Here is a 27,652-nt window from a genome sequence, read left to right as displayed (position 1 = left end):
ATATTAGTATAACAGAGATTATGTGCGCATTTTTAATGGTGAATAAGTTTAACCGGTACACTTAGCAAAGTGACAACCGTGATAAATTAAGGTAATAACTAATAATTAAGTTTTTACACGTGACTTGTAATCTTCCCTCTGAGTAGTTGCTTTATGATACATTATATATAATACGTTCAAATTATACACAGGTGTTTACATATTATTAAAATACACATCTGTAAATATTAATCATAATGTATAACAATATTAATAATACAATAACCATTATCCTAATGATTTATTTAATGATAATAAAAATTTGTTAGTTTACTCTTTACAGTTTGTTTTTTTTTTTTTTTTTATTTATTAATAAAATTGATTTTAAAACACAAAAAAACAATTCATACTTCTTAATACCAGTAATACCTACAATTCGAATACCTAATGACATATTTAATGAATTTTAATAACATTTAACTTTCTGAAAAATTAAAAAATTAATAGTTCTTTCTAAAAATGACCAAGATACATATTGATATTAAGTAGGTAGGTTAGGTCAGTATGCTGAGTACCGTCATAAAACCAATAGCCAAATCATTTTTTATTTTTATCCCAAGTTGATAAATTTATAAGTCAAAGTTAGACCCTTCTATAAAAAGCATTCCCAATGTGTTTTGGTTTGACAGTCATCTAATCGTTCTTTTTCTATACTCACATCCAGTAAATCATAATGTTTTACGATCAATATAACTTATTTAAAATTCACTGTTCCCCCGTTTTACTTTATTTTTTTTAAATATTTTATTTTCATATTAGGGTGGAAAAGTAAAGAAAGTTTTCAAGTGTAGAACGGCATTTGGATGTCCCCCATGATACGCTGACACCAAATACACATCCGTCGTGCTTCCGGAACTGTATAATAAATAACAGTTTTTTTTTTTTTACTGCGATATGCTTAATAGATTTTCCCAGGTCGTTTTGCCAACAAATATTACCATCGAATAACACTGTAACAGTCTATTCAAATAACAATGAGATAACTCTCACAATAACTTGTGTATTGTTATTGCGTTTGTTTGTAGGTAACTTATTCAGTCGGATATGAGTTTTTACAATAAAATAATATTACAATATATTAGGTGTATTGGGTCTGAAGCATAGGCAAATGATTTCAAAAATCTATGTGGAATATCAAAATATTGTCGTATTGACGATTAATTGCCGATATTATAACGATGATTTATAAAAATATGATTTGTTTTTTATCTTTGGTATTTTTAAGTACCTATAATGTTTAAATGTATTTATGATTTATTATTTTATATTAATATTATTATTTATTTTGATTTCAAAAGATTATCACCGAGAATAGCTATCATTTCGGAGCCATGTGTGTTTTGTATGAGTGATGTCATAGGGTCCACATCACTATCCATTAAGTACCTAATATATCTGATTTTCAAAGAAATCGAACACTTTTCGCAAATGGTTAAATTTCGCATTTGGCCGATGTAAGAATAAATTATTAATTGATCCATAGTTATTTTCCTCCGATAAGAAATTAAGAATGTAATAAATATATTTTTAAGCCATAATGTATTAATATAGAAAAAAATTATATTTTATTATAACTATAGAATATTTCAGCAATACATAAATACTCGTTGAAAGAAAAAAATATTAGATACATAATTATTTTACTTTTTTAAATTTCCTAAATTTTGTCTTCGTTTAACTGTGTATTTATGACCTAACCTAACCAGAATAAAATTGACAACCGATAAAACATATAGTGAGGCCCTAGCTCCCCTAGTTTTATTCTCCTCTTATAGCTTGGTACACAACATTATAAACCTGGTGTAGGCTAAAATATCAGATAAATATTTTAATATTAAAGGAGAATGGACATTATTTTAGTCTAAAAAAATGTTTCTAGTAAAATGAAACCATCTATTGATTACTTATCTTGTATTGACCTTGGAGTTTATTATTGTAAATAATAAATTATGTTTTTCTATATGTATGGTAAGAGTTTTTAGATATTAATTAATTATATTGACGACATTCAAATCTTCAAATAATTGTTTTATTTTGAAATCTCCAATCTCGTTTACATGTGACCATAATTGTATTTTAATATTTTTTAAGTTGTACAACAACAGCATCATCCCAAATATAGAATATGCAATTTAATATTCAAAGAGTGTTAAGTACAGTTCACATGTTCTTGAATGTTAATATCTTATGTAGTTGTTTCAAAATGTATAATATCATCTTTTTTAACTTGTTAGAAATATATGTTATTTATTTTTTCTATTCCATGTCAGAAGATATTTATATTTATATATGCATAGTTTTGAAGAACGAAAAAACTATAATGCTTTTATTAAAATTAAAATAACAATATAATGTATGCAGATATTTAACATTTTAATTCAATTTACTCGAAATTATAATTGTAGTAGTAATTTGGATTTTAATATAAAATGAAGTAATGAAAATAATAACATAAAAATGTATTTTAATGGAAATAATTGATTTATTTTTCATTATTTGTATTAAAATTTCTAGCTCTTATAACATTCTATGATTTTTTTTTTTCAATTAATGGAATCGGATAAAATACATTTTAGGAACTAGAAAAAGAGTATTTTGGATATTCCTTAGATTAATATAAAAATATAAATAGTCAACAAAAAATAAATGAAGCAATTAAAAAAACAGTTTTTTTTTTAAATTATTACAATAATATGGTGATTTCATATTTAAAACTAATTGTACTAGACAAATACATTTCTGGAAAAATAGGTATTAAAAAGAAATACATAACTCAAAATTGATTATTACAAAGTAATCTATGCCCCCAAAAAGTGAAAAATAAGTTAAATTATAAAAACAGAAAAGATTTAAATTATACATATAATTGATGGTTAGTTTTCCAAATTAGATTTACAATTTCAATTTAAGCTTATTTATATAGTTTTATGTCTTCAGTGTTGTGTTATTAATTTATTATTAGGTAATTAAAACCACAGTGTCCATGAAACATTACAATTTATTAGAAATTCATTTAATTTAGAGTTTTTATCATTGTATAAGTTAATTTTAAAGTAGGTACAATAGGTTAAAAACACCAAATTGTAATACATTTTTTTTTTATCTTTCAGATAGCTATAAGGAATTATCTGAATTTTTACTTTTTTACTCGATCAAAATAATATTAAAGTCTAAGATCTAATCGATTGAATATTAAAAAGAAGGAAAAGCATTATATAAATGCTGGCACTGATCCACAAAAGGATTAAAAAAAATAAAATAAAAAAGATATAGTAAATCTCATTAAAGTTAAACTAATATCACCCATTGTATAATAAACAAGTATGAGACTTACATGCTAAATATTGGCGGTGTCTATATTCAATTTATAAGTTACGATATAAATAAATACAATAATATAAGTTTATTACTTAGATTGTAAAATTGACATTTAGTTAACATAATAAATTACTTCTCATCATTACTTTGTTGGTAGCAAGGTATACGACGTAGAACACAAAATATTGAGAATTGAAATAATGTATAGAATACGTTATCTGTGGATAGATTCATCATCTGTGACCTGTGTGAAATTAAAACAAATATATTACATTTTAATATAGTGGGACTAAATAATAATCAATAAAATTAGTTTATTACAAGGATCTATAACTCCTTTTTTTTGCTTCCTTAAAGAAAAATTAAAATAATATTATTTTATGGGCGTAATTGGAGCTTGAACCTATAATAATTCAGCCGCGCATTTACACCACGGAGAATCGTGTATTATAGAAATGACAAGAGTCCAGAAACTCAACATAATGCGCCTCTCCTATATACCTTTTGTATGCGGATAACTATAGTATACATACGTCTTATTAATAATGTGATAAATATGTTTAATGTAGCCAATCAGATACATTACGTTTCATATCATTGTAAATTTAGTGTAATACATGCGATTAGTTTCACTCTGATAACCACTGAGATAAATATTATAATGGTGAAATAAGAGTGTTGAATATTAAATAATGCAATCGAACAATATTATAATAATCACATCAGTTCAACAACCAAAAATAATATAAACACGAATATTATTATACTAAATAATAGTAATATGTCGAATTTATGATTAAATGTTGATTAATGGTTTCACGATTGAGTTTTTCATATGCGTTTTCTTCATAAACATCACCTTGACATATCTCAATAGTTATATAATATTGTATAATACATTTTACAATAGCAGTGAATAAATATATCTGTTAAATGTTCATTCAGTTAACAAAATTCAGTATTATACTACACATTTTTGAAGTAACTAAACGACACAAAAAATACTTTTATTTACAGAGATCAATAACTAAGTAAAACAGCGGAAAAACAATTTTTCCCCAAAACTAGAATCTAAAAATAGAATTATAAATAGAAATTGATTATAAATCGTTAAATCAGAAATTTATAAATTAAATTTGACAATATTCTATATATTTATATACTTATATGGTTTTTTTTGTTCTTCGTCGGGTTGTAATAGTTTGGTAATGATCAAATAAAAAGTAGGTACAATAGTTGGGCAAAATCAAAATGCGTAGAATTAAATTTATACTCTGCAGTATATCAAGAATACGTCATTACAATTATATCAACATAATATTTTATATAATAGGTACATATTATTTTATTGTGTGAAAGTATTCGAATAACCACGCATAGGCCATGTTAGGCACGGTTAGAAGTTTACCTACTTTATTATTTTGTTTGATATATTATGATATTACTACAATAGGTACACGTCATAATATTATACAATTGCAAGTCTGTAACTGCAAAAGTTTCTGTACGAGCAGATAACGAAGCGGGACATGTATATATTACACTAATTTTTACATTGAAATATTGTACACTGCGTACCATGTACTGCTACCATACCATACCTCGTATATTGGTAAATAGCCAAACGGACTTTTAGGTCATGTGGTAATATGGTAATAATGTTTCATCTGCTATTAGTCATTTGGGAGTACAGAAAAGCGTGCGTGCAAATAATAACGGGTATTAAATTTGGTGACCGAAGAAAATACACTAAAATTTATCGTCGTGAATTTTATACACACTGTTTGAAAATTAAACTTAGCAGGTACTACGCACTATTCGTATATTCGTTAGCCGGGATAATTGTTTTTATTTTAAAAGTTTCTCGCAAGTTTAAAATAATAAAAACATTCAATTTCGTAACCAACGTTCGTATATAAAAGTTGTGTACGACTTAATAGTGCAGTTGTGAAATTGACTAAAAGAGTATAAACTTTTGGTCGTTGATAACAATAGATTTGAATCATACCTCGCAAGAAAACGTCACACAAAACAGAGAATTTATAGTGAACTATAAGGTATATTATTCCAATGTACGTTATAGTCAATAGATGTCTACAATAAATTAACTATATATAATATTTGGTACACATTTTTGTACCCGAGTATAATTGAATAGCTATAAACAAATATTTTCTTATATTTTTGGTTCTGAAATTTATTTTGATTAATTTTATAAAAATTTCATTCGCAACAATTCTAGTAACTCTTTTGTCAAATACCTTGGCTGTGGGAACACTTAAATAATTTCTATTTGAAACGAAATTGAATTTTATTCTGTGTCGTTTGACAACCAGGACAATCATTTTGCTGGGGTTTTCTCTCTTTTCAAGGCTTTTTTTTCTTTGATACATTTCGAACGTCCATTCTGTAATACACATTTTATTTACAAAGTTTTGTTTTATTTGATCAAATTCCAATTAAACCAAACTAAAAATTAAAAGCTATTGTTAAAAATTGTATAAAATATTTATTACAACTAACTTTTGAATTCGAGTAAATATAATTTAGCCTTGTTATTTTTCTACATTGTGACCTTTTCAAGTATAAATTAGTAAAAATATTTTAGATTTATCACAAAGTAGAAATGGTTGTAATCGTAGAGCTTATATAGAAGACTACATATTTTTGATTTTTGTTATGTATATGTAACTATGTTACTCTGTGTTATTCTGGGTTTCATTTGACCATTTTGGTAATTGTCCCACAAACAGTATAAATATCTGAAATTGCTCATAGCAGCTTATCTTTTTACTAGTTATTGCAATATACAGTAGAACATCAATTAAGCGTCAGTCTCGGGATCAAAAACCTGACGGATAACCGAAAAGACGGTTTATTGAGAAACGAACATTTTTTAAAACATTTATAACATATATCATTATTATATTTTTTCAATAATTATGATTATTCAGTACAAAGGTACGTCCGAAATCTCAACAGACTGTTTTTATCTTATATTCATTAAATGCATTTATCACTTATCTAGTTGATATTGCTGGAAAATTTCGGATAAATCAGCTCACATAATATAAGGCGAAACGATTTTACTTAAGCGCGTGAGTAGTGGAGGTTAATCGAGAAAGGTGGTTAATTGGTGGGCGGTTAATCGATGTTCTACTTCTACTATGTACTTTTTGGAATATGAATATATATATATATATATATATATTGAATAAGCACAGTTATACATATTATAAAAAACAAAAATTGCCTATATACCATTTAAAAGTTTCTTTGTTATTACTTGGTCAGTACCTACGATTTATTGTAACATTCAAATATTTTATTATGTGTTGTTTATTTAGGAAGTTCAAATTTTTACGACATAAGATATTCATTAGTATAATCACTATTTCTCCTCAAACAGTTGTTGATATTTTCTTTTAATTTAAAAATAAATAACTATTGATGACCATAGAGTTGAAATTATATGAACATTTTTGAGTTACACTGTTACGCATTTGAAATTATTGTCAATTTGTTTTAGTTTCCATTCTATAAAATATTAATAATAATTTTTTTTCCGGTGAAAAAGCATAAACATTTAATACAAGGTTTAACATAAATTTTCCTTATAACCATATATAAATATTTTAACACGTAGGCACAATTAATTTTTAAAAGCATTTGAATTCAAATTTTGACAAAATTTGTTAAAATCACAACAGTTTTAAAATAATTTCGCTGTTTAAAAACTTCTTCCCGTTTTTCTCAATTTATTATTATTTTTTTGAATGTTTTATTTTGATTCCCTAAAAATAGGTAACTTACTTTTCTACCACGATAGATATTAAAGTTGAATATCTAGGTAATTTTACTGCTCCAAAAGATGATTTCAGATATTCACAAAAAATAAAAAAACAAAATATAAACTCACATCATTATAAAATCAATATATTCATTGATTCGATCAGAAACTAAAATATTCCTATACGCATCACATTGTTGTAAAAATCATTTTTTTTAAACAATAGTATGCTTTTGGTATTAAGCTAAAATAAAAAAGTATTTAGCAATATTTGTTTGTTCAATTAAAAATAAATACGTAAGTATATACAAATTATAATAAAGAACAGATAATAATAGTTTGGTATAAAAAAATTATGAGTGGATAGACTATAAATTTATCTTTGTTTTATTTTTTCAAAATTTTACGTGGTTTTTATATAAGTTACAAAATAGTGCAGTAAGTCATAACAAGATCAAATATGACTTATTTAAATCTGCAAATATTGCTATAAAAAGTTAGTGTTGAAGTATGAAGAAATATGCTTTAAAAGAAATTGTATTTTTAATTACGTTGTCTTGAAACTATTATGTGCTTACTTAACTAATATAATAGTACGATAAACCAGCCAAAATATGCGAATACAAAACCGAGCCTAAGAAAAATAATGAGCCATTATTATCATTATTATTATAGTTTTTCTCCTTTATTTTATAAAAATGATAATATAAATATTAATTAGTAATAATTAAATTAAAACATGAATATTTATTTAGATAATACAGATTTGAAGAAAAATGCTCATCATTCAAATTGATAAGTCTTACGGGGTTATTATTAGCGAATGACCTCTTATTCTATCAGAATACTATTTGATGTATGCATATTGTAAATTTTTTTTTTCAAAGAAGCAAATATATCGTTTTTATAATAGACTATTTTCACATATACAATATTAAATTTTAGAATATTATAATGACTTATTTTTAATAATTTAATTTATTTATGTCATTAACTTTTATTAAGAATTTTATGATTTTGTTACTGTTTCCTACATTTAGAGCTTCACCTATAGGTTTTTCATTATAATACAAATATTTCGTTTGATTTAATACTCAGAATATCATTATATTATGTATAGCAGTATATGTGTTGAGGTAAGCTTGATATTTAGCAGATTAGGTGGAGAAGTTAAGGAGGAGTGTGTAAAATTGGAATTTATTATTGATTTATATTTATATTATTTATTTTTAAATTTTTGATAAAACATTTTAACAATTAATACTAAATTTTTTATATTTTTTTAATGCATATAGGAATCTGTATCTTTTCTAATGTTCTATTTATAAATTTTAATAATAATAAATATTTTTATTATATTTTCTCCATAAAGCCATATTTTATAGAAACCAATATGTCATATAGAATATTTTGTAATATTATAGTTTTAAGAAAAATTATATTTAAACATCAAACAATTTGAAAATAACAACGTTGGCGCTTAATAAAGGTTAAGAAAATATTTTTATTAAAAAATATATAATATAATACATTCTTTGGTGGTCAATGGTCACGTCATTGAGAATTGCTAAATACTGTATTATATATTCATACCGTTTTTTTATTTTAGATTACCTTATAAATAAGGTATATGAATTAGTGTAAGATAATTATAGTACTTTTACAATAAATTATGATATTAGTTAATTTTTAAAGCAAATCACGATTACTAGAGAAATGAGTAAATATATTTTTTTTTTTTAATTTTGGCCCAAGAGCTTCGAAATCGTTAGATATTTAGTTATCGTTAATTCGTTTTTATAGTTTTACAGTATGAGTCACATTTGGTGTGTACGCATTTAACTAAAATGAATACACATTACGCATAATGGAGGTGCTAGATATGAGGGGTTGGGGAGTTGAGGAGAAAGTATCCGGAGTTTTATTTTAGGGGCGTAATGAATATTTTTATGTATGTCACAAAAACAACATTTTGAAAAATTTAGTGTAAAAAAAAATATATACTTGGATCATAATTAAAAATAAATATATTGGATACATAAAGGAATCTTAAAGGAGTAATAAAAAATGATTTTGCTTAGCATTTTTGAAAATTTCGATTTTTTTCTTATAATAGGTATTACAAAATAATAATGACGCGTTTTAAACAGAATTAAAAAATATTTTTAAATGTATCTTTATAAATCTTTTATATATCTTCAATAAATTTAATTTTGACTGTTATAATATATTATATTTAAAAAATATATATATATTATAACTTTTAAGAATATTTATTTTTTATTTATTTATTTTGTAAACTGGTAAACTTAAAAAACAAGCAGCATTGCGTGAATGAGTTAACAGTTTTACCCGAAAATTATGTTTCACAGTTATTTAAATTTCCTTTGATTTGACAAAATATTGGAGACAAATTATGAATAAAATTAATACATTAAGTCATATTATGACTTTCAAATCAGTTATATGATATATCGTATAATTCATTGTATGACAAATGATAAAGTATGTTATGTGACAAACACTGTATTGATTTGAAATGTAATAGGTTGTTTCCGATGAGATGGTATATTATTGCATTATATTATATCGGGTAAACTTTTAGTCCATTTTTCCTATGAAATAAAGTTTTGATGTATAATATAATAATGGTTGAAAAAATATTGCAATAAGTTTCAATATGCATATTATCGAACACTGGATTTCAAAAATGTCCCTAATAATTTTGGGCAATTATTTGAGCGATCATCAGCATCTCTATAAATACGCTCCTGCATAAATTAGTCTCACATGTTGATACTATGTCATCTCCGTTTTTCTTCAAAGTGAATGGCTATAGTACGGAAAATAGTTTGTTTTACCTAATTTTCAGATGTTTATCAAGCATTTGGCGATTCATAACTTTTAATAATATTGTACTAAGTATAGCTATTTAGCAAGTACTAAATTATTGCACATGCGTTTCAAAATGTTATACGGTTATGCAATTCAACTATGATAGTAGGTAAACTAATTTAATTTATCTTAACTATTATTTATATTTTATCACCAATAAAGATATGATCAAGCGGGCATGTTACACACCTATAGAAACTAGATGAATACTTATACTATCATTAATTATTATCGTTAGTGCAATGTGAATAATATGATTAACTATATATAGTGTATCCCAGTAGTAACCAAGTATGGCTCGCGATAATTTATTAACCAGCCCGTCAAAGTAATTAAAATTAAAAAAAAAAAATTTTATTCTAAAAATTTAACGTTTGTAAAACATTTTCTGTTTCTTATAATCATCAGTAATTACGTATATTCATACTTCATATTTATATTTAATTTTATAACAAGCAATATATAATAAATAATTAAATTTATTAGTATACTTACCTATATTAAGATGTGCTTAAAATAAAATATAACATTCAATTTATACAGAAAAAGTTTAAATTCTTGGCCCACCGAGAATTATTTTATATTTTTATGGCCCTCGGTAAAAAAAGGTTGGTCACCACTGGTTTATCCAATAAAACGTTTAATTTATTTCAACGAATTTTATGAAATGGGTAATGCGTTGAAGTTTAAGTCTTTGTTTTGGATTAAACAAACCGCATAGTTATTTAAATAAAACAACCAACTATAATTTTTTATGCTTTATTATTATTGTTATTATTATTATTGTGAAGGTAAAATATGAATTTCACAAAAAATATATCTTCTAGGAACTATGACAATGTATATTTTGCATTATTTTTAGTTATACTCAGGTATGCATAGAGTAAAAAAAAATCCACGTAGGTACATGGAATCATAATAATTTAATTGTAAATTTATACCATCAACAATTTAATATGCAAGCCATATTTTAGTGATGTTAACACTAAATCATAAGGGTCAACATATTTAAATAATTGAATGGCTTGGTAACCCCACAACACCCACAAAAATGTACTCATGCACTTCCAAGAAGTTGATAGTAAACTGATTTAAATAATTGAAAACTAGTAACGTAAATATGTATGATACAATTTTGCTCACTAACGAGAACTAGGTAGTACTACAATAACGGGTGTTCAAAAATTAATTTTACTTTATAATAATGTTCAAGTCCAACAATAAAACATTTTTGACTTTAAAGATGCAAAATATGAAACTATTTTATTGTTTTATCTTATGAGAATTTTTTTTTTACAAACAACTACATTTATACATTTGAAAAAGATTTTTATAGTTTGTAATATTATTATAAAATTTTATTATTTATAAATTACACAGTAATTCACAAAAATATTACAAGATAATTAAATGGGTAGTTCACTGTTTAAATAAACAAATAATGGATAGGTATTTAAAACATTTTTTTTTTTTGCTAACATTCTCTACATTATTTTATTTGTACTCTTCAAAATATTTTTTTAATGTATTATACCAAAATGTGTAAATTATATATTTTTTTAAATAAATAGAAGACAATATTTTACTAAAAATATTGAACTTTTCATTTGGTATGAAGTATATTATATTGGTATATGTATTAAGTATATTTGATTTTTAAACGGTAACTTATATTTTAAATTGCATTAAGTTTTTTTTTTTTATTGACAATACAATGAGTAAAACTGTGCACCACTCATTTCAAAACGGTATCTACCACCTTTGAAATATCAATTTCTACACACATTGTATCTAAACTTTTTAAATGTTTAATTATAAAAAAAAAAAAAAAGAAATTTAAAAACATACAATAGATTATTATTACAAAAATATTGTTTCATATGTTTAGTTATATCAGGGGTGGGCAACTGGTGGCCCGCGAACCTTTTTTATCTGGCCCGCTACATTTTCAAATTACATCAAACAATTTCAAAGTCAATAGTCTATACTCTATGCTAAATTAAAATGCTTATTTTTTGAATGACCTTTTTTTCCTATCTCTGAGTTATATGATGAACAAATAAACATCGAAATAAAACCACTGGCCACTGATGTAGTTCTATAACTCTAAGTTATTACAGAGCAATAATGGTTATCTTTTTGATAGGTACATTTATACGTATTTTTGACGATTTAACAGCAGTTGTAGTCACTATAATGTATACTATGCACAATGACGTCAGTGTTATCGATGAAATTACGAAAAAAAATTAAATCGTCGTTATACATATATTAATACGGGTGTGCTATAATATTTTTTAATAATAATAATAACAATAAGCTACATCCGTCTGAGCGTGCCGGCGACCCCATAGAGATGCTGTAGCAAACACACGTTTCTCGGTATTCGAACAACTACGCGATTCCCCGCGGATGACGGTATATATATATATATAGATCATAATAATTTATGATGATTTTATTATTATCACCTCGAATTGAAACGCACAAGTTTTCATTTCGCGTGTAGGTGTACCTAAACCCTATACGTACCTATAGGGTTTTAATAACAATAAAACTAACGCAAAATAATATTATATATAAACGCCGCCGCCGTTCGTCTACCCGCTGCGCATGTTGTGTATTAGATATATATATATATATATATATATATAGTTATAAAACAGGTATCTATGCGAATATAATAATAATAACAATAATAATAATATATCTAACAAACTCGCGGAAGTCCCGTACACAACGCCGCGGCTTGTTTTCCCGGAAGTGCAAAACAGGGTTCCCCCCCATCGCGCCACACGCGTCACCCTGCAACACCCGCCGACAACACAACCGCGCGCACCCTCTCGCCCAGCCGAATGTTTTTGATCGACGTATTAATAATTATTCGGGGCGAGTGTACTATGTGTCTGGCGCAGAGGACGGCGGCGGCGGCAGCGCGGAGATGCGTGTGCACACTCGAGTCGCGGCGATACACGATGACTACGACGACGAAGACGCGCAGTATGACAGGTAATACAGTTAATTAAACACCGGAGGATATCGTACCTACTACAATATATATATGTAGGTATATGTATAATAAGAAAACGTTATGTATACCGCAACGCATGCGCTGCCGCGTGAAACTGGAGGAGAGACTTATACGGATAATAATAATAATAATAATATGATGCATATTATATTGTGCGACTGCGGGGAAGGAAGGAGGGACGTTAAGACGATGCGCCAAGGTAGGGCGGAAAACCTTCGAAAGAGGGGTGGCGAGATAGGGGAAATCAACGCCAAACTACTGCTCCTGCCGCTTCTGCTGCTGCTGTAGCCCCAGCCCCACCATAATATTGTATACACGCGCGCGCCGCTGTTCGAGTGACTTCTCTCTCGTCAAATTACATTCTTAACTATTTACCCTCGGGATGCTGTGCTGATAATAGACGTTTAATAAAACTTTTGACGCACGCGCACGCAGTGAGAATATATACGTTAATTATTATTACGACATGTCTGAATGTACGCTAATTATTATTACATAGCGAGACGTCTCGGTTTCTGCGGCTGCTGCGGCGGCGGTGGCGGTGGTTGTGGTGGTGGTGGTGGTGGTGGTGGCGGCGGCGTCGCGCCGTCACATCAAAGAGATGATCAACAAACTTCAAAGTTTTAATTGCACGACGATAACTGTGCCACTTATATATTATATATACGCGAAAGAGTCAAAGTTAAATATTAGCGGCAACGGTGCTGCGGTGTTTTTTTTTTTTGGGGGGGGGGATACCGGCGGTGACGGAGGCGGCTTGAAATCTGACCGGGTCCCCCCTCATCCCTTCTTCGTCGATCGCGACGGAGTAATAACAACAATAGTATTATATATTTTAATAATATTGTCTCATTCGTCCGAGCCGGAGCTCCAAACGACCGACACGCTCTCTCGATATGTGTACATACGACAAATATACCGTGGCAGAAGTAGAATAATAACATTAAACGCGCCAAACAGAGAGCGACACAAACTTTACGAATAACGATAATTGTATTTACTAACAACGATTTTCATTTCATTTCTCCGTTCTATACTCTGTCGAATATATACAATAACACGAATATTCTTACACGCAGAGTAAAAAAAATAAATAATAAAAGGGGCGACCGCTGTGTGGCGTTTTGTATAAGTGTTCAGTGTACATCGTCAAAGTCACCGCGTTCTACGCGATAAATAAGAATTTAGTTTTTAATCGTTGCACATTAGAAATGTTTCAAAACGAAGACGGCCGTTTGTCAGTCTACTTATTTCTGAGTAAATTTGTTTAAGATATTTATATTGCTATTCAAGTTATTTATACTTTACTAATTATAAAATACAGTACGTTGAATTATGTATAACAATATATATGTATATATTGTGTATATAAAATATAATAATTATACAATGACAGTTCTAAGTACACACGAGTATTTTAACTTTACACAAAATAACTAAAATCGTCATTTTTCGTTTTAATATCTAATTTTGTCCAAATTTTAACTTAAAAATGTGTCAATAAACGAATTGAATATCTGTTGTTTATAGTATAGATGATTGCTTATGAAAGGAATCTCGTATTAGTTATAAAAATTGAATATTTTATACATTTTTAACTGAAAAACTATTTGCAAATTTTCGTGAATTTAAAATACTCGAATAAAAAATGTAAATATATAAATACCAATATGTATCTTTATTCTTTTTAATGTCTAAAATAACAACTCACGAAGAATCTTGTAGGTATATTAAGTCTTCAAGTAATTTTATCAATCAAACATTTTTTTAATGATATATTTTATAAAAAAAAAAGAATTAATAATGGCAAATATTTACAAATAGTTTTTTTAAAAAAAAAATTTTTATTTTCAGGTGTAGAATTTATTATTTATTATTATGAATATTTATAATTATTCTGAGTATCTACGGTTTTCAGTTTTTGAGCTTTAGTAAAAAACCACATTGATTTTGCATAAAACTATAAAAATACAAGTTTTTTGCTAAATTTTTTATTCGGTTTTTCCTGTTTTTTTTTTTTTTTTAATAACTAGCTTGATAGTAGATAGTATTAAATAAATTCTATCAAAATAACAAGTAAAAACTGTGATTTAATTCAAAACCAGTTTTCGATAAAAGTAGTCTTGTCTTTTTGTTGTTAGTAAAAAAATGATGAACTGTAGAGACTTGACTTTCAATGAACATATTATCTTTGGTTGTATATGGTAACCCTAATTATAAGTTACAAATACAAATAGGTATTGCGTAATGGATATTTATTTGTTTTAATAAAAATAAAAACAATTAATAATTATAGACAATTATGATTCATTTTTGTTTTTAAGTTTGTAATAAGATTTGAAAGTAAAAAATTTAATAAATAATAAAATGACAGGGAATAATATACGTCATTACGTCATATATTATATATGGCGTATTAACGGGGGGGGGTATATGATATATAACAGACCGAATTTAAAGTAATTTATACAGGTTCACAATAGAATATTTAATTTTTTGTACGGTTTATTAATGCTTAGTAAGAAATTAAAATTTAATTAAATTTTAAATAATAACTGTAAAATATGAAGAATATCATTTTTATGGCGAGCTTCTCAATTTAATGAAATATTTCATTATGATATTTTATAAAATAGCAATGCATATTAAACTCAGTGTAGAAAATGTATACTTAGGACAATTTTTATTTCGGTAAACATAAAATCACTTACAGATTAACAACGAATAATGCAATACTTAACATTTAATGTAATAGCAGATAGACCTAAATTTAAAATACCTTAAGCACTTTATTACTTTAATATTCAACATGCTATCACGGGGTTTGGGGAAGTAATTTTTTTTAAACAATAATTGATTATTTGATAATATTAAAGCATTCCAATTTTATAGGATTTGTTGTTCCCAGTAGATTTATTAAATTTGTACTTTTTTTTTTTGAATAACTAAAAGGTCTTTAGCCTTAACAAATTCCTGAATGCCCATTCAACCATAATTTAACCGTCCTCTGGGACTCACGGAAAATATTCAGGATTCAAATGCAGCATGTAGCTCACTTTAATCTACCGTTTCTTTGCGTATTTGGGAATGTATCACATTAAATTTATTTCAAAATTTAATAAATATGAGAAATTGTATGATTGTTTGTATTAACTGCAATTTTTACATTCATGACATAATAAAATTCGCATACTATACGAATTTGTTATGTCCGTAATTATCACTTAAATATTACAAATATCTTAATTTAAAGCCACGGAAAAAAAGTAATCAATAAATTATATTTTTTGATAAAATATTAAAATAAATTGCCACTAAAACGAATGTATTTAATATTCCAAGCTATTTAAATCAATTCATTACACATAATTATTTTACTCAATTTTGTCAAAATGTTAAGTATAATTTTATTTAAATAATAAAATTCAATGTATACTAATTTGTATATTTTGTAAATATATGTGTGAGGATCATTTTAAAATATTTTGAACATGTTTTATTTCTAAAAAAAACTCAAAAATTACTTTATGTGATATTTTAAGACCCTTATACATAAATATATACAACTGGAGAAGTCTCTTAATAATTGCCAGGGAAATGATAATATATCTAATGGTCATTTAAGTTGTTTTCTACCTTTTAAACAATACACAGCAACAAACCCAGTAATTTGAAACGGACCGCATGAAATCTGAAAATAAAAACAATGTGTTCATATAATCATAGTTTTTTACGTGAGAAAATAATTTCATAAGATATTTTCTTACGTTTTGATTAAGAAATAAAAATAAATTGTTTAAACGTAGTGATATCACGGGAAAAGTTAAGATTTTACAGCCAAATATTTTACTGGAAATATCGCACACATGGACAATATTTTTTTTTTTGAATGGCTTCTAGTTGTATATTAACATTTAATACTCTCTAATAAGGTATATATTATATAAAAAAAAAAATCATGTTTTATTGTGTCAGGTTTTAAGAGAAAAGTCTAGTCTCAAAATGTATGCATTTTTTTAAAATTTATATGTCGATGTACATATTATGTATCATTATTCCTTGTATTATAAAACAATTTTTACTTTATATTATTTGAATATTATATTTATCTTCACGAATTTTAGAAATTATTACTCGGTGATATGAAATATATACTAGTTTATTGTTTTGTATAGATTAAAAAAGGGGGACCTTCAAACAGGGCCTAGGTGGTAGGTGGCCACAGTCCATTATTTTCTCGTTAAATCTACCACTGATGTTCATATAATATAAGTTTATGTAAGAGATCGTTCAATATGACAAAACACGTGTGTAAAGAGAATTACGTATCTCAATTGCATTAATTCTTGTGCATGTTAATTCTGTAGTACAAATAAGTTTTCATATTAAGACATCAGATGCGCGTGTTTATTTCGAATGAATAAACCAAATTTTCGGCGAACAAACAACTATTTGTGAATTGTGAAGTGCTGATATACTACAAAACGAAGAATCTCTGAACGCTGTCTGACAGCATTAGGGAGCAATGGAAATTAATTGATAATCGAGTTTATGTACCGCCGATTCTTATGAACACAAATTCGTACTATGAATAATACGTGACTTAAGTCGAGTACTCGCGATGACAGTGAAAAGTGCTAGTTGCCATTGTGAGAGTGTCGTTGTATAGAAACGGATTAATAGGTAATAATAAAGTCATTTCGATTACGATTATCGAATCATCGTGCATGATAGCGCCAGAGTCACTATCACGAAAGTATCAGTGTTTGTCTGACTATATATAGTAATATCGTGCATAATAAAAAAATATTGTTACCTATACGATAATCGCTAGTATTATTATTTTTTGTTTTTTTGAGTGCTTAAACAGTTTCGGTTGCATATTATTATTCATATAAAAATAAACTGACTTAATTAAAGGTACTCGGAGGTAGTAAGATTAATTAATATTTCACGGAATATAAACATTTTATTAAGTCATAGATTATAATTATTTTAAGTTTCTTATATTATAAGTATGCAATATATATTATTTATTATTATTATATATAGTTTAGTTGAAAAAAATTTAAAAACCATTTGATAATAGTTGATAATATTATTAATCGTAATTTGTATAGTGTTAATTTAAATTATCAAGTAGACATGTGTCACCCTGAATCTGAGGATATCGTTTACACAGTAGTTATTCAATGATAGTGCAATATTTTAATCAAATAAATTAATTTTAGTATTTTAAACTTTTTAATACTGCTCAATGTAATTTATAAAAACAAATTTTGTTTGAACTCGAATGTCTAAAAAATATAATACAAATATGAATGGCTTGCCCCATTAAAAGTCACGAAGGTCAATGTATTACTTTAATGGTTTACAGTCATATGTAACAAAACAAAAATATCAAGCTCAATATCATTTTAAAATTTGTTGTGCACAAAACAGATATGTTATTGGAGTGGTATAAACGGTTATGAATGAATACGTGACCTTACCAATATAACAGTATTATAGTATAATAAAGTGATGAATTGATAAATCACCGGGTATATGAAAACACGTTCTATCCCACGATTAAGTTAAATTACATAATGAGAAAAAAATTAGATATTATTATTACTCACACTGATGTGCTTGAATGTGCATTAAAGTGTTGCAGTGACTTTGTATAAAAATATCTAACTACCACACTTCGCTAGTCGTCGGATAAAAATACATTTTGATTTTAATTTTGTTTAATATTAAATTAAATCATATCACAATAAAATATTATTATATCCATAATATGATATTATACATGTCGAGAGATTATGACTCTTCTAATATATCATATTGATTGATTAGTAGTTGATTAATACGATATAATAAATAGTAAATACTGTCAATAATTGATAAATTTGTATATTGATGATGAATGTTCAATAATATTAGGTTATAACAATCTAGGTCTATATATATATGGCTTATATAAATATTAAAAATATTATTGAAAACATTTATGTATTACACAGGAATTTTGTAAAATATCTTACAACAGTATTTGGTTAAAAAAAATAAAAAAAAAAACAAATAACAACATAATATATTCTAGATTAAAATAATTAGAGCGAATAATCAGTTTTTCAGCGATATGTATTTGTGATTATCTCATTTTGTCTGAGAAGGTTTTTTTCAATAAGATTTAGTGTTCAAAAGTGTTTTATATAAATATTAAACAGCAAACAAATGAATATTGATGAAACATGGAATTCTAATTCTAACTGTACATACCTATTATAATTTCGCTGTAGCTGTAATAACAAATTATACGTTTTAATATTTTTGACATTTAGTTGCGACTACTTGCCAGAATACATATCTCATAATATTTATTGTAACCATAAATATTATAATGTATAACCGAAGAATCATTAATATTGTTCAATGTACCTGTCTGGTGTATTTTTTTTTCATCGCGAGCACCCCTGTTACGTTTACGTTAGAGAATTCCCAACAGTAAGCGTGCCATAACTTCGAGACACCGATGATGATAGTCTGACATATCAAAATCAAATAATATAATCAGCTTGGTATTATAAAATATGATATACCATATACATCGATAAACTGAAAATAAATAAATATTAATGGATCGAAAAACCATGAAAAGCTCTATAGTAGATAGGTAACGTATTTACAAATATATTTTTAACTAAATTGTGAATAAAACAAGTTATAATCTGTAAATTTTAAAATATCCTTCACTTAAAGTTAACTAAACTTAGTGATAGAATTAAAGTGTTAACCCTTTCTGACCCAGAAATGTATTACAGAATTATAAATTAGTGTACGATGTTATTTTGTGTGTAAGTAGATAAAATGTACGTAATATTGTAGTCTAAGTCTTATAAAAGATTAGATGAGATATAGTTGGTATTTATATTTAAAAATATTTGGACTCTTTTATAGATATTTAATATCTATGTTTTTTTTTAAATTTTAAATTTTTTTTATAAAATTCGATAAATCTTAAGTTTTATTGTAACCATTGAAATTATTAAAAATCATCACGATTTTTTTTATAAGCATTTTAAGTTTACATTTTGATAATGATTCATCATTGAATTTAAATTATATGCTTTAAAGTGGTCTATTCAATGATTAGTTACATTTGATTCCTACTGTACAATAAATCAAAATACATTCAAAAAAATAAACAAAAATCTTCGCCATGAAAACTAGTTTAACAGCTATTTTTTTCATTCAGGTGTTAATTAATTTCAAAATAGTGAATATGGATTAAAAGAAAATGTTTTAAAGACTGGGTATCTAATTATATCTAAGCATGGTTAAAAAATAAAATTATGTACATTTTATTATAGTATTATTTTCATTTCACTCACTCAGTTTTTGAATGTTAATTAATAATATGTTTTCCTTATTATATTATAATATTATTCAGTCTTGGGTTGCATATATTCAATGCAATCAGAAGTCAAAATGGATGATTACTATTTACACAATCTAATAGATTCTAACGGCCATAAAGGACTATGAATTTCATTAACAGTGTCCTGTCACAAGTACTCACAACTATCGGTATTGTAGCTAAATTTGAATACAAAGACCGAATACTATATGGTATCAAAATGAACAATTATTCTCCACGTAGTATAACTAGACAAATTCTCTGGCGTAGGTCTCGTGGTAATCAACTTGATCATTAGGTCCATGTTTATTTATATTGAAGTAATGCTAAATAAATAATCTTCTAAGGTTGATTAGCACTTTAATGGAAATTCATAATAGGGCTATTTATACAGCATTTTAATAAAAGCACCAGATGGTAGGTACCCGGTAAGTTACTGTATCTTGTATTTTACAAGCGCCACTCGAAATGACACTTTGATAATGCTCCTGCAGATTTGCGCTCAGTGGTGGTTTTTGACGTTTAAAAATGTACCAGTTATCATCAACCAAATCTACCAATTGATTATTATTATGTATAAGGCATTTTTTCTCGTTGCCAAAACAGAAAAAAATTTGCACGATTATCAATGACAAGTAATTATTTTCGGTAGCCTATAAAGTTACAATAATTAGACTTAATAACAGTACGCATATTATTATCACGATTATTAAAGTTGCTTTCGAAATATAATAAACGTTATTAAGTACATTTTAATAGGTAGTCAAAAATAGAAAATATCTAACGTCAATAATATGATGGTACATACTACTTTACGTTTTATAAAGATCAAATTACTCTAGCGGGTTTTTAAAGTCATTTCAAAGCTGTACATAAGTGAATATGAAAAGGTATTTTAATTTTAAAACAGCTATCGAACATAAACATTTGTCTCGTAAAAATTTAACAAAAGAAATTATTTCTAATCGCTTAAAACTGAAAGCTGTACTTGAGAAGCATAAAACGCTTACTCCAATTCCAAAATCTATTTCTAAAGTTAACTTCGTCATAAAAATAATTGAGTTACGTGGTTATAAATATGAGAATATTTTATTATATAATAACTCAGAAAATATAGTATATTTTGCAATACTATCAAATTTAAAACTATCATGTTCCCGAGATCAAATGTTCGTGGATGAAATCTTTGACTACCTACTGTGTGATATTTTTGCAAATTTTTACAACATTACAACGTGAAAAAAGACATTATAAAAAATATATTGTTAGGGTTTGCATTATTATCTAACTAATCATAAAAACTTATGAATTTATTATTTAATATTTTGAAAGAATAGTGTACTAACTTTAGGCTTGCTTTAATCCTTAAATAATCTGATTTCAAACAAAATATTTATATAGCTTCCAAAGCTTCCCTTCACAGCCTGTATGAATTTGCATTTTCTTAATGTGTATACGCTATTTAAATAGTGCAGAAAAAAAGTTAAACTTTGTTAATAAATTATTGTAAAAAAACACTTCAGTGCGACTTTGATTTTTTCAAAATAAGTGGTTATATTTTGTTTTTAAGCTTAAATATGCTTGAGAGTTGAGATAGTTTTTAAAACGAGGATTCAAAACTTGTCATACAAATTCTTACTTAAAGATAAAAGTGTAAAACTAAAATTATGACAAGTTGGCGGAGGAAGGTATAAGGTAACATCTCATCAATTCCTCATAGGTGTTTTAGTAAATGCGTGTAAACACGGAAATATTCATAGTTCAAATTCCATTTAAATAATAGCAATTGATTAAACATTATAATCATTAAAAAATACCTCTACCTATGTGGTGTATTTTGTCTATCCATCCATAGTGTAATCCAAAGTGTACCTACCTTATTTTGTAATACGAACATGTCAGTAAAAGATTTGTAGACTAAAGTAAAAGAATTGTACACTATTATTTAGTTTGAAGAACCGATAACTAATTTTTTCATTGGAAAAAATCACTTAGCTGATTATGAAAACGTGCTATACTTGATTAGGTAGTAAAGTAAAAATTGTATAGTAAAATTAATATGGGATTTAAAAATAATGATTGAAGTAAAGAAGGAAGTTATATAAAAATATACTATAAGGAAAAACGAATGTTATTTTTTTATTTAAATTGTATTTTTAGTAGTAAAACATCAATTAAAATTATTGTAACTTCAATTGGTAGATAAGATCATAATATACAACTGTCGTAGTTAAGTTAAAAAAAAAATAAAACCTATTAAAATGTATTTTTAAAATACCAGGATTATTTAGAAAAAAATAATATGTCATCTAAAAATTATTTCCTCAACATCGTCATTTTTATCTCTTCTAAACACTTTTTTAAGCATTATCGTAGTACTGACTAATTTTATTTAAAATTAAAATTGGTATACTAAAATTCTAATAAAGTTTGAGCATCAATAATTGTCGTTATTTTTTTAAACAACCTTGTTTACCAATTAATGTTTACTAAATGGTGTATTATTGAAAATGAAACTATAAAATTAAAAAACATACCGTTTTGATAGGACCCATATTACGTGACAGGATGAACTTCACACAGTGATGAAGCTATAATGATGTTTTAAAATTAAGCTAAATTTTGAGGATCTAATAAAGTAATTTAACTTAGTAATAGTGCCCATCAAACGGGATCAAGAAAAAAAATAACGATCAATTATTTAATTCAAGTACTTTAGGCACTAATAAATAGTGTCTGTCAAATGGGATCAAGAAATAAATAACGATAAGTTAATTAAAGTGTTTTAAGCTCTGGCTATAAAAAAAATATGAAAATATTTTTTCTTCAATTTTATTTTAGGATAACTCTGATGGATAAATATACCAACCTAAAATCTCGTTGTTCAATACGAGATAAATATACATAGATAAATGTTGATGATCAAAAACAAACATAATATGATTGTCTACGAGTGTTCGATTTGTGTAATAACAACGAAAGACAATGGATGATATTGTACTTCAAAAAAAGGACAAGACAACATTGAATGAAATTATATAAAGAAAGGTTATGTATAGTTAAAAGGTATACTATACACTCAGATTAGTAGTGAGGATATACAATGGACTTTCGAACCCCTTTCTTACATATATAATGTTGTAAACTATAACGATAATTTTGTGGATTCGGGGTCAAATGCACATATTCGGAAAAGGGAAAGTTTGTGGAAGTCTTATTTGAGGTTAAAATTTGTAAACGATATGTGTGGTACAACTTTTGATATACTTCAAAATTAATTAATATATTACCTGTATAGTTTATATACATATAATATTATATCAACTATTACAGGTATTGTATTGACATTTTGTGGGTAAGGCTTAATAAAATAGATATAATATACAATATATTTTGAAGATAAATAGTGTAAGATTTTTATACGTAACCAAATTTATGTTAATTGTAACTCTTGTTTAAATTATAATTTTTTAATGGTGAAAACGATGTTCAGGCTTTATACCTTAGTTAATATAACTGATAATACTACAGTAAAAACTACTCTCTATAACGAATTTGAAGGGACCAAGAGATTTCTTACGTTATAGAGAGTTTTCGTAATAGAGAATTATAATAATAATTATTATTATTATAAGAATTATTGTATAATAGGTTATAGATCAAACGAACCATTATAATGTAATATTTACGTTGTATAGAGTTTTTCGTTGTGACGAATTTCATTATAAAGAGTTTTTACTGTATAATTTCAGTATATTCATATAAAGTAATTCTAAAAAAGTTCTAAAAGATAAGTATTATACAAAAAATATGAATTGAACATGTTTCGAGTATTTTTAGGTAAAGCGTACACTGAAATATTATTACATTGTTGACAGTAGAGCGCAAAATAATATGTTAAGATTCTCTTTAAAATTTATCATAATATTCATAACAGAGTGGAATACAAAACGATAACAGGGAAAAATTCAAATTTTGTAAGAGTGCCTCCCGTGGGGGGATATTTTTTGATATTAACTAAATTACAATTACCAGTGATGTTGATGATACAAATTCATACTGATTGTATTATTATAGGTATTAAGGGTTGCATATACCAACAACTACAGTTATTTTAAGTCATACTGATGTGTTTAAATTATATTCTGTAAATCATATACTTTTATAGCTATTCGTTGTTTCTATACTTGTATAGCAATATAAAAATATCATGAATTAATTATTTGAAAATATTTCTTGAATAAAGTAAAGATTTTCTTTCTAGTAGGTATATTTGTCATGTAAACATTTTAACCAACTTTTTCACATAAAATATTCAGCGATTACGGCACTAAAAAACATAAGACCAAAGTAATATTAATTGTTATTCCAGTTCGCAATTAACGTTAATTCTGTCGTTGCAAAATTCATGATGCTCTCACACCGTTTGCATATTTGAATACATTGACAGCCGCGCACAGTTTATGTAAAAATTATTATTATTATTATTATCATATCGTTCCTACTGGCGGGCGGCCGTTTGTAATAATTATAATGTATACTATGACTACCTAAGACGTGTATCGTGTAGTCAGACAGTAGGAGTGTCATTATACCCGCACACTCATATAATATCTATCTTTATCATACCCGGTGACGTTACCATTGGTACCATCACCGCTTTGTTTGTATAACGTGTATAATGTATATGCGTGCATTATAATATAGGAATGAGTAGGTATGTGTTTAACAAAGCTGAATACGAAGAGCTTTGAAGAGTTAAAGTTATTCCCACAACATTCAAATTACAATAACAATAATCGGTTATGGTAAGAACACGAAAAGTGTAGTTTTGCCATGAAAATTTACGGTATTAATATTTCATAATAATAATAAGAAGAATAATGAACGTAAATCTGACCCGAAATTAAATTATTATTATTATTATTATACATCACAGAATAATAATATAATATACCTTCGCATTGTTTACATATTCAAGTTTCCCCATAAGTATATCGTGTATATATATTATGTAGACTATACACAAATGCGTAGGTATATACCTACATGTCAAAAATCCGTAAATTGAACGGCGGTAGGTGGTTGCAGTTGTGCTCCGATGCACATTTGGTTTGTTTTTGCATATTTATCCAATGTAAAATGGTTTCTGTACGTGATGTATATCCTCACCACGGTGTTCTAGATGCAGCTGAATGACGTGAGCACACTGATCGGAATGCGTTTTTTGCCTGATTGAAACTATTCATCAACGAAACGTGTACATTTGAGCAGGCGATGCGTTGCTTATTTAGTAGCTAAATTTATTGTGAATTCCGTTCACCCTCACAAATATTTAACGTTTCATTAAAAAAAAAGAACCAGGTTTAGTTACACTGGAATAATTCAAATTGTTTACCTCAATTAACGATCTGAGAACGCAATGGTTATGGTAATTCACACAGTTCGAATATTATTATAATAATTTTTTAAAATGTAATAAATTAAATTTAGTTAGTACTTAGGAAGGTTTAAAATAGATAATTTTTAGTAAATTCATAAATAATTGGGAATAGTTTTCGATACAATCGATTTGGATTTTTTTTTTTTGTGAAAATCAAAGATATTAATTCATGCTTTGCTCCACTTATAATCTATAACAGTAGTCTATATATTTTTAGAATATATTATTTATTTGTGATGTGTCTTGTGTCTATATCATATACACAGTTATTTTCTCAATTGTTTCTGTATTGGTTTTACTGTCTATTTTTATTATATCGAATTTTGTATACCTGGGGTGGCAATGTAATTCTGACCAAACTTTTATACATCCTGAAGCTGCATAACTTAAAAATATTTAAATTTTTTATTACGAATTTTAATGAATTTATTTTCGTTAGTTGTATTATTAATTATGCGAAATTATAAATTATTACCTTTTATACGAGCTGCAATCGTTTCTGTTGTGTTAATGAATCACGATAAAACATTATGAATATATTGATTAAAAAAAAACTGAATAAGTATTAATTAATGTTATAAAGCTAAATTGTTTGTTGATTGGTGTCAAATCGCATACAATCTGTCTATTTAAAGCACTGGAATGGAAAAAAAAAACTGTAGTTTCACCATCGACGCTTATAAAGATGTTGACACATTTAACGAACTGTCAAATAAAAATCCTCGCCTTGTTGAATCGGTGATCATATGGCAATGTTATTACGGTTATTATAACCGTACGTGAAAATATACAATTGTATGCATAAATACGCTGTTAAAACATACCATCGTTAATGTTTGAATTGTTATCACGCGAACAACGTACTCAGACTTCACATAGAGTTATACAATATAATTATCACTATAATAATATATACTTACCCAAAACAACAATCACAAATATTTCCTAATGAAATATTAATATATATTATTATGTGCAGTTTATTAGATAATTATCTTAACATTGTATATATCTTCTTATTTTTGACACATCGAATAATATATGAATGTTTTAAGATAGTTTCAAAAATAATTTGAATAGTAAGTTTTATAAACTTTTATAAGTTGGTAAACGATCGTAGGGAAAATATACGAAATCTTCAACAATATTTTGCAAGTCAATTGTATGAGTTTGATTTTAGAATTTTCAATATAGCCATTTACAAGTAACAGGCAAAATAAGAATTAAGGGCTCAATTGCATGTAGCTCTAAAACAATTTATGACCGTCTTTAAATGTCTCCCGAGTCCAGACCCATATAAAAAACAAACACATATCATTGTAAAACTAGTATAGTTTTTTGAAATTTTATTTTAAATAATGTATAATAGTCATCCGTTCAAATGTTTTAAATGATTTACATTGTCTAGGTATCGAATTAAATATATAAACAATGTTATTTAAATAATACATATTGCACACAACATTCTACGTGGAATTTATGATTATTTTATTTATATAGCACCAGATTTGTGTGAATAAACATGTTATATGCATACGCATACTAGTCCATTCTACACGAGTAGGATTTAATAGTTGTTTAGGATATAATAATATAAATTCTATATATACCATTAAACAAATTGTCATTCAATTCATACTATAGATGCATTTCAGCGATATATGCATTTTAATGTATAGAATATTTTCAAATACGACGTATTGGATGTTGAAAATAACTAATAGCTTTAAT

General features: G+C 26.3%; 1 protein-coding gene across 1 annotated transcript in view; it reads right to left on the bottom strand.

Annotated features, from left to right (window-relative positions):
* Nucleotides 1-3,486: 3,486 nt before the first annotated feature.
* The window catches only part of LOC113558085, a 150,897-nt gene continuing 126,731 nt past the window's right edge, over nt 3,487-27,652 (bottom strand). Inside the window, exon 4 of the mRNA XM_026963601.1 lies at nt 3,487-3,601. Coding sequence (XP_026819402.1) covers nt 3,487-3,601 — 115 coding nt within the window. The remainder of the gene's footprint in view (nt 3,602-27,652) is intronic.

This window comes from Rhopalosiphum maidis, chromosome 3 (genome assembly GCF_003676215.2).
Source record: "Rhopalosiphum maidis isolate BTI-1 chromosome 3, ASM367621v3, whole genome shotgun sequence".
In the NCBI taxonomy this organism is placed as follows: Eukaryota; Metazoa; Arthropoda; class Insecta; order Hemiptera; family Aphididae; genus Rhopalosiphum; species Rhopalosiphum maidis.
This window is presented reverse-complemented; position numbering and strand designations above follow the sequence as displayed.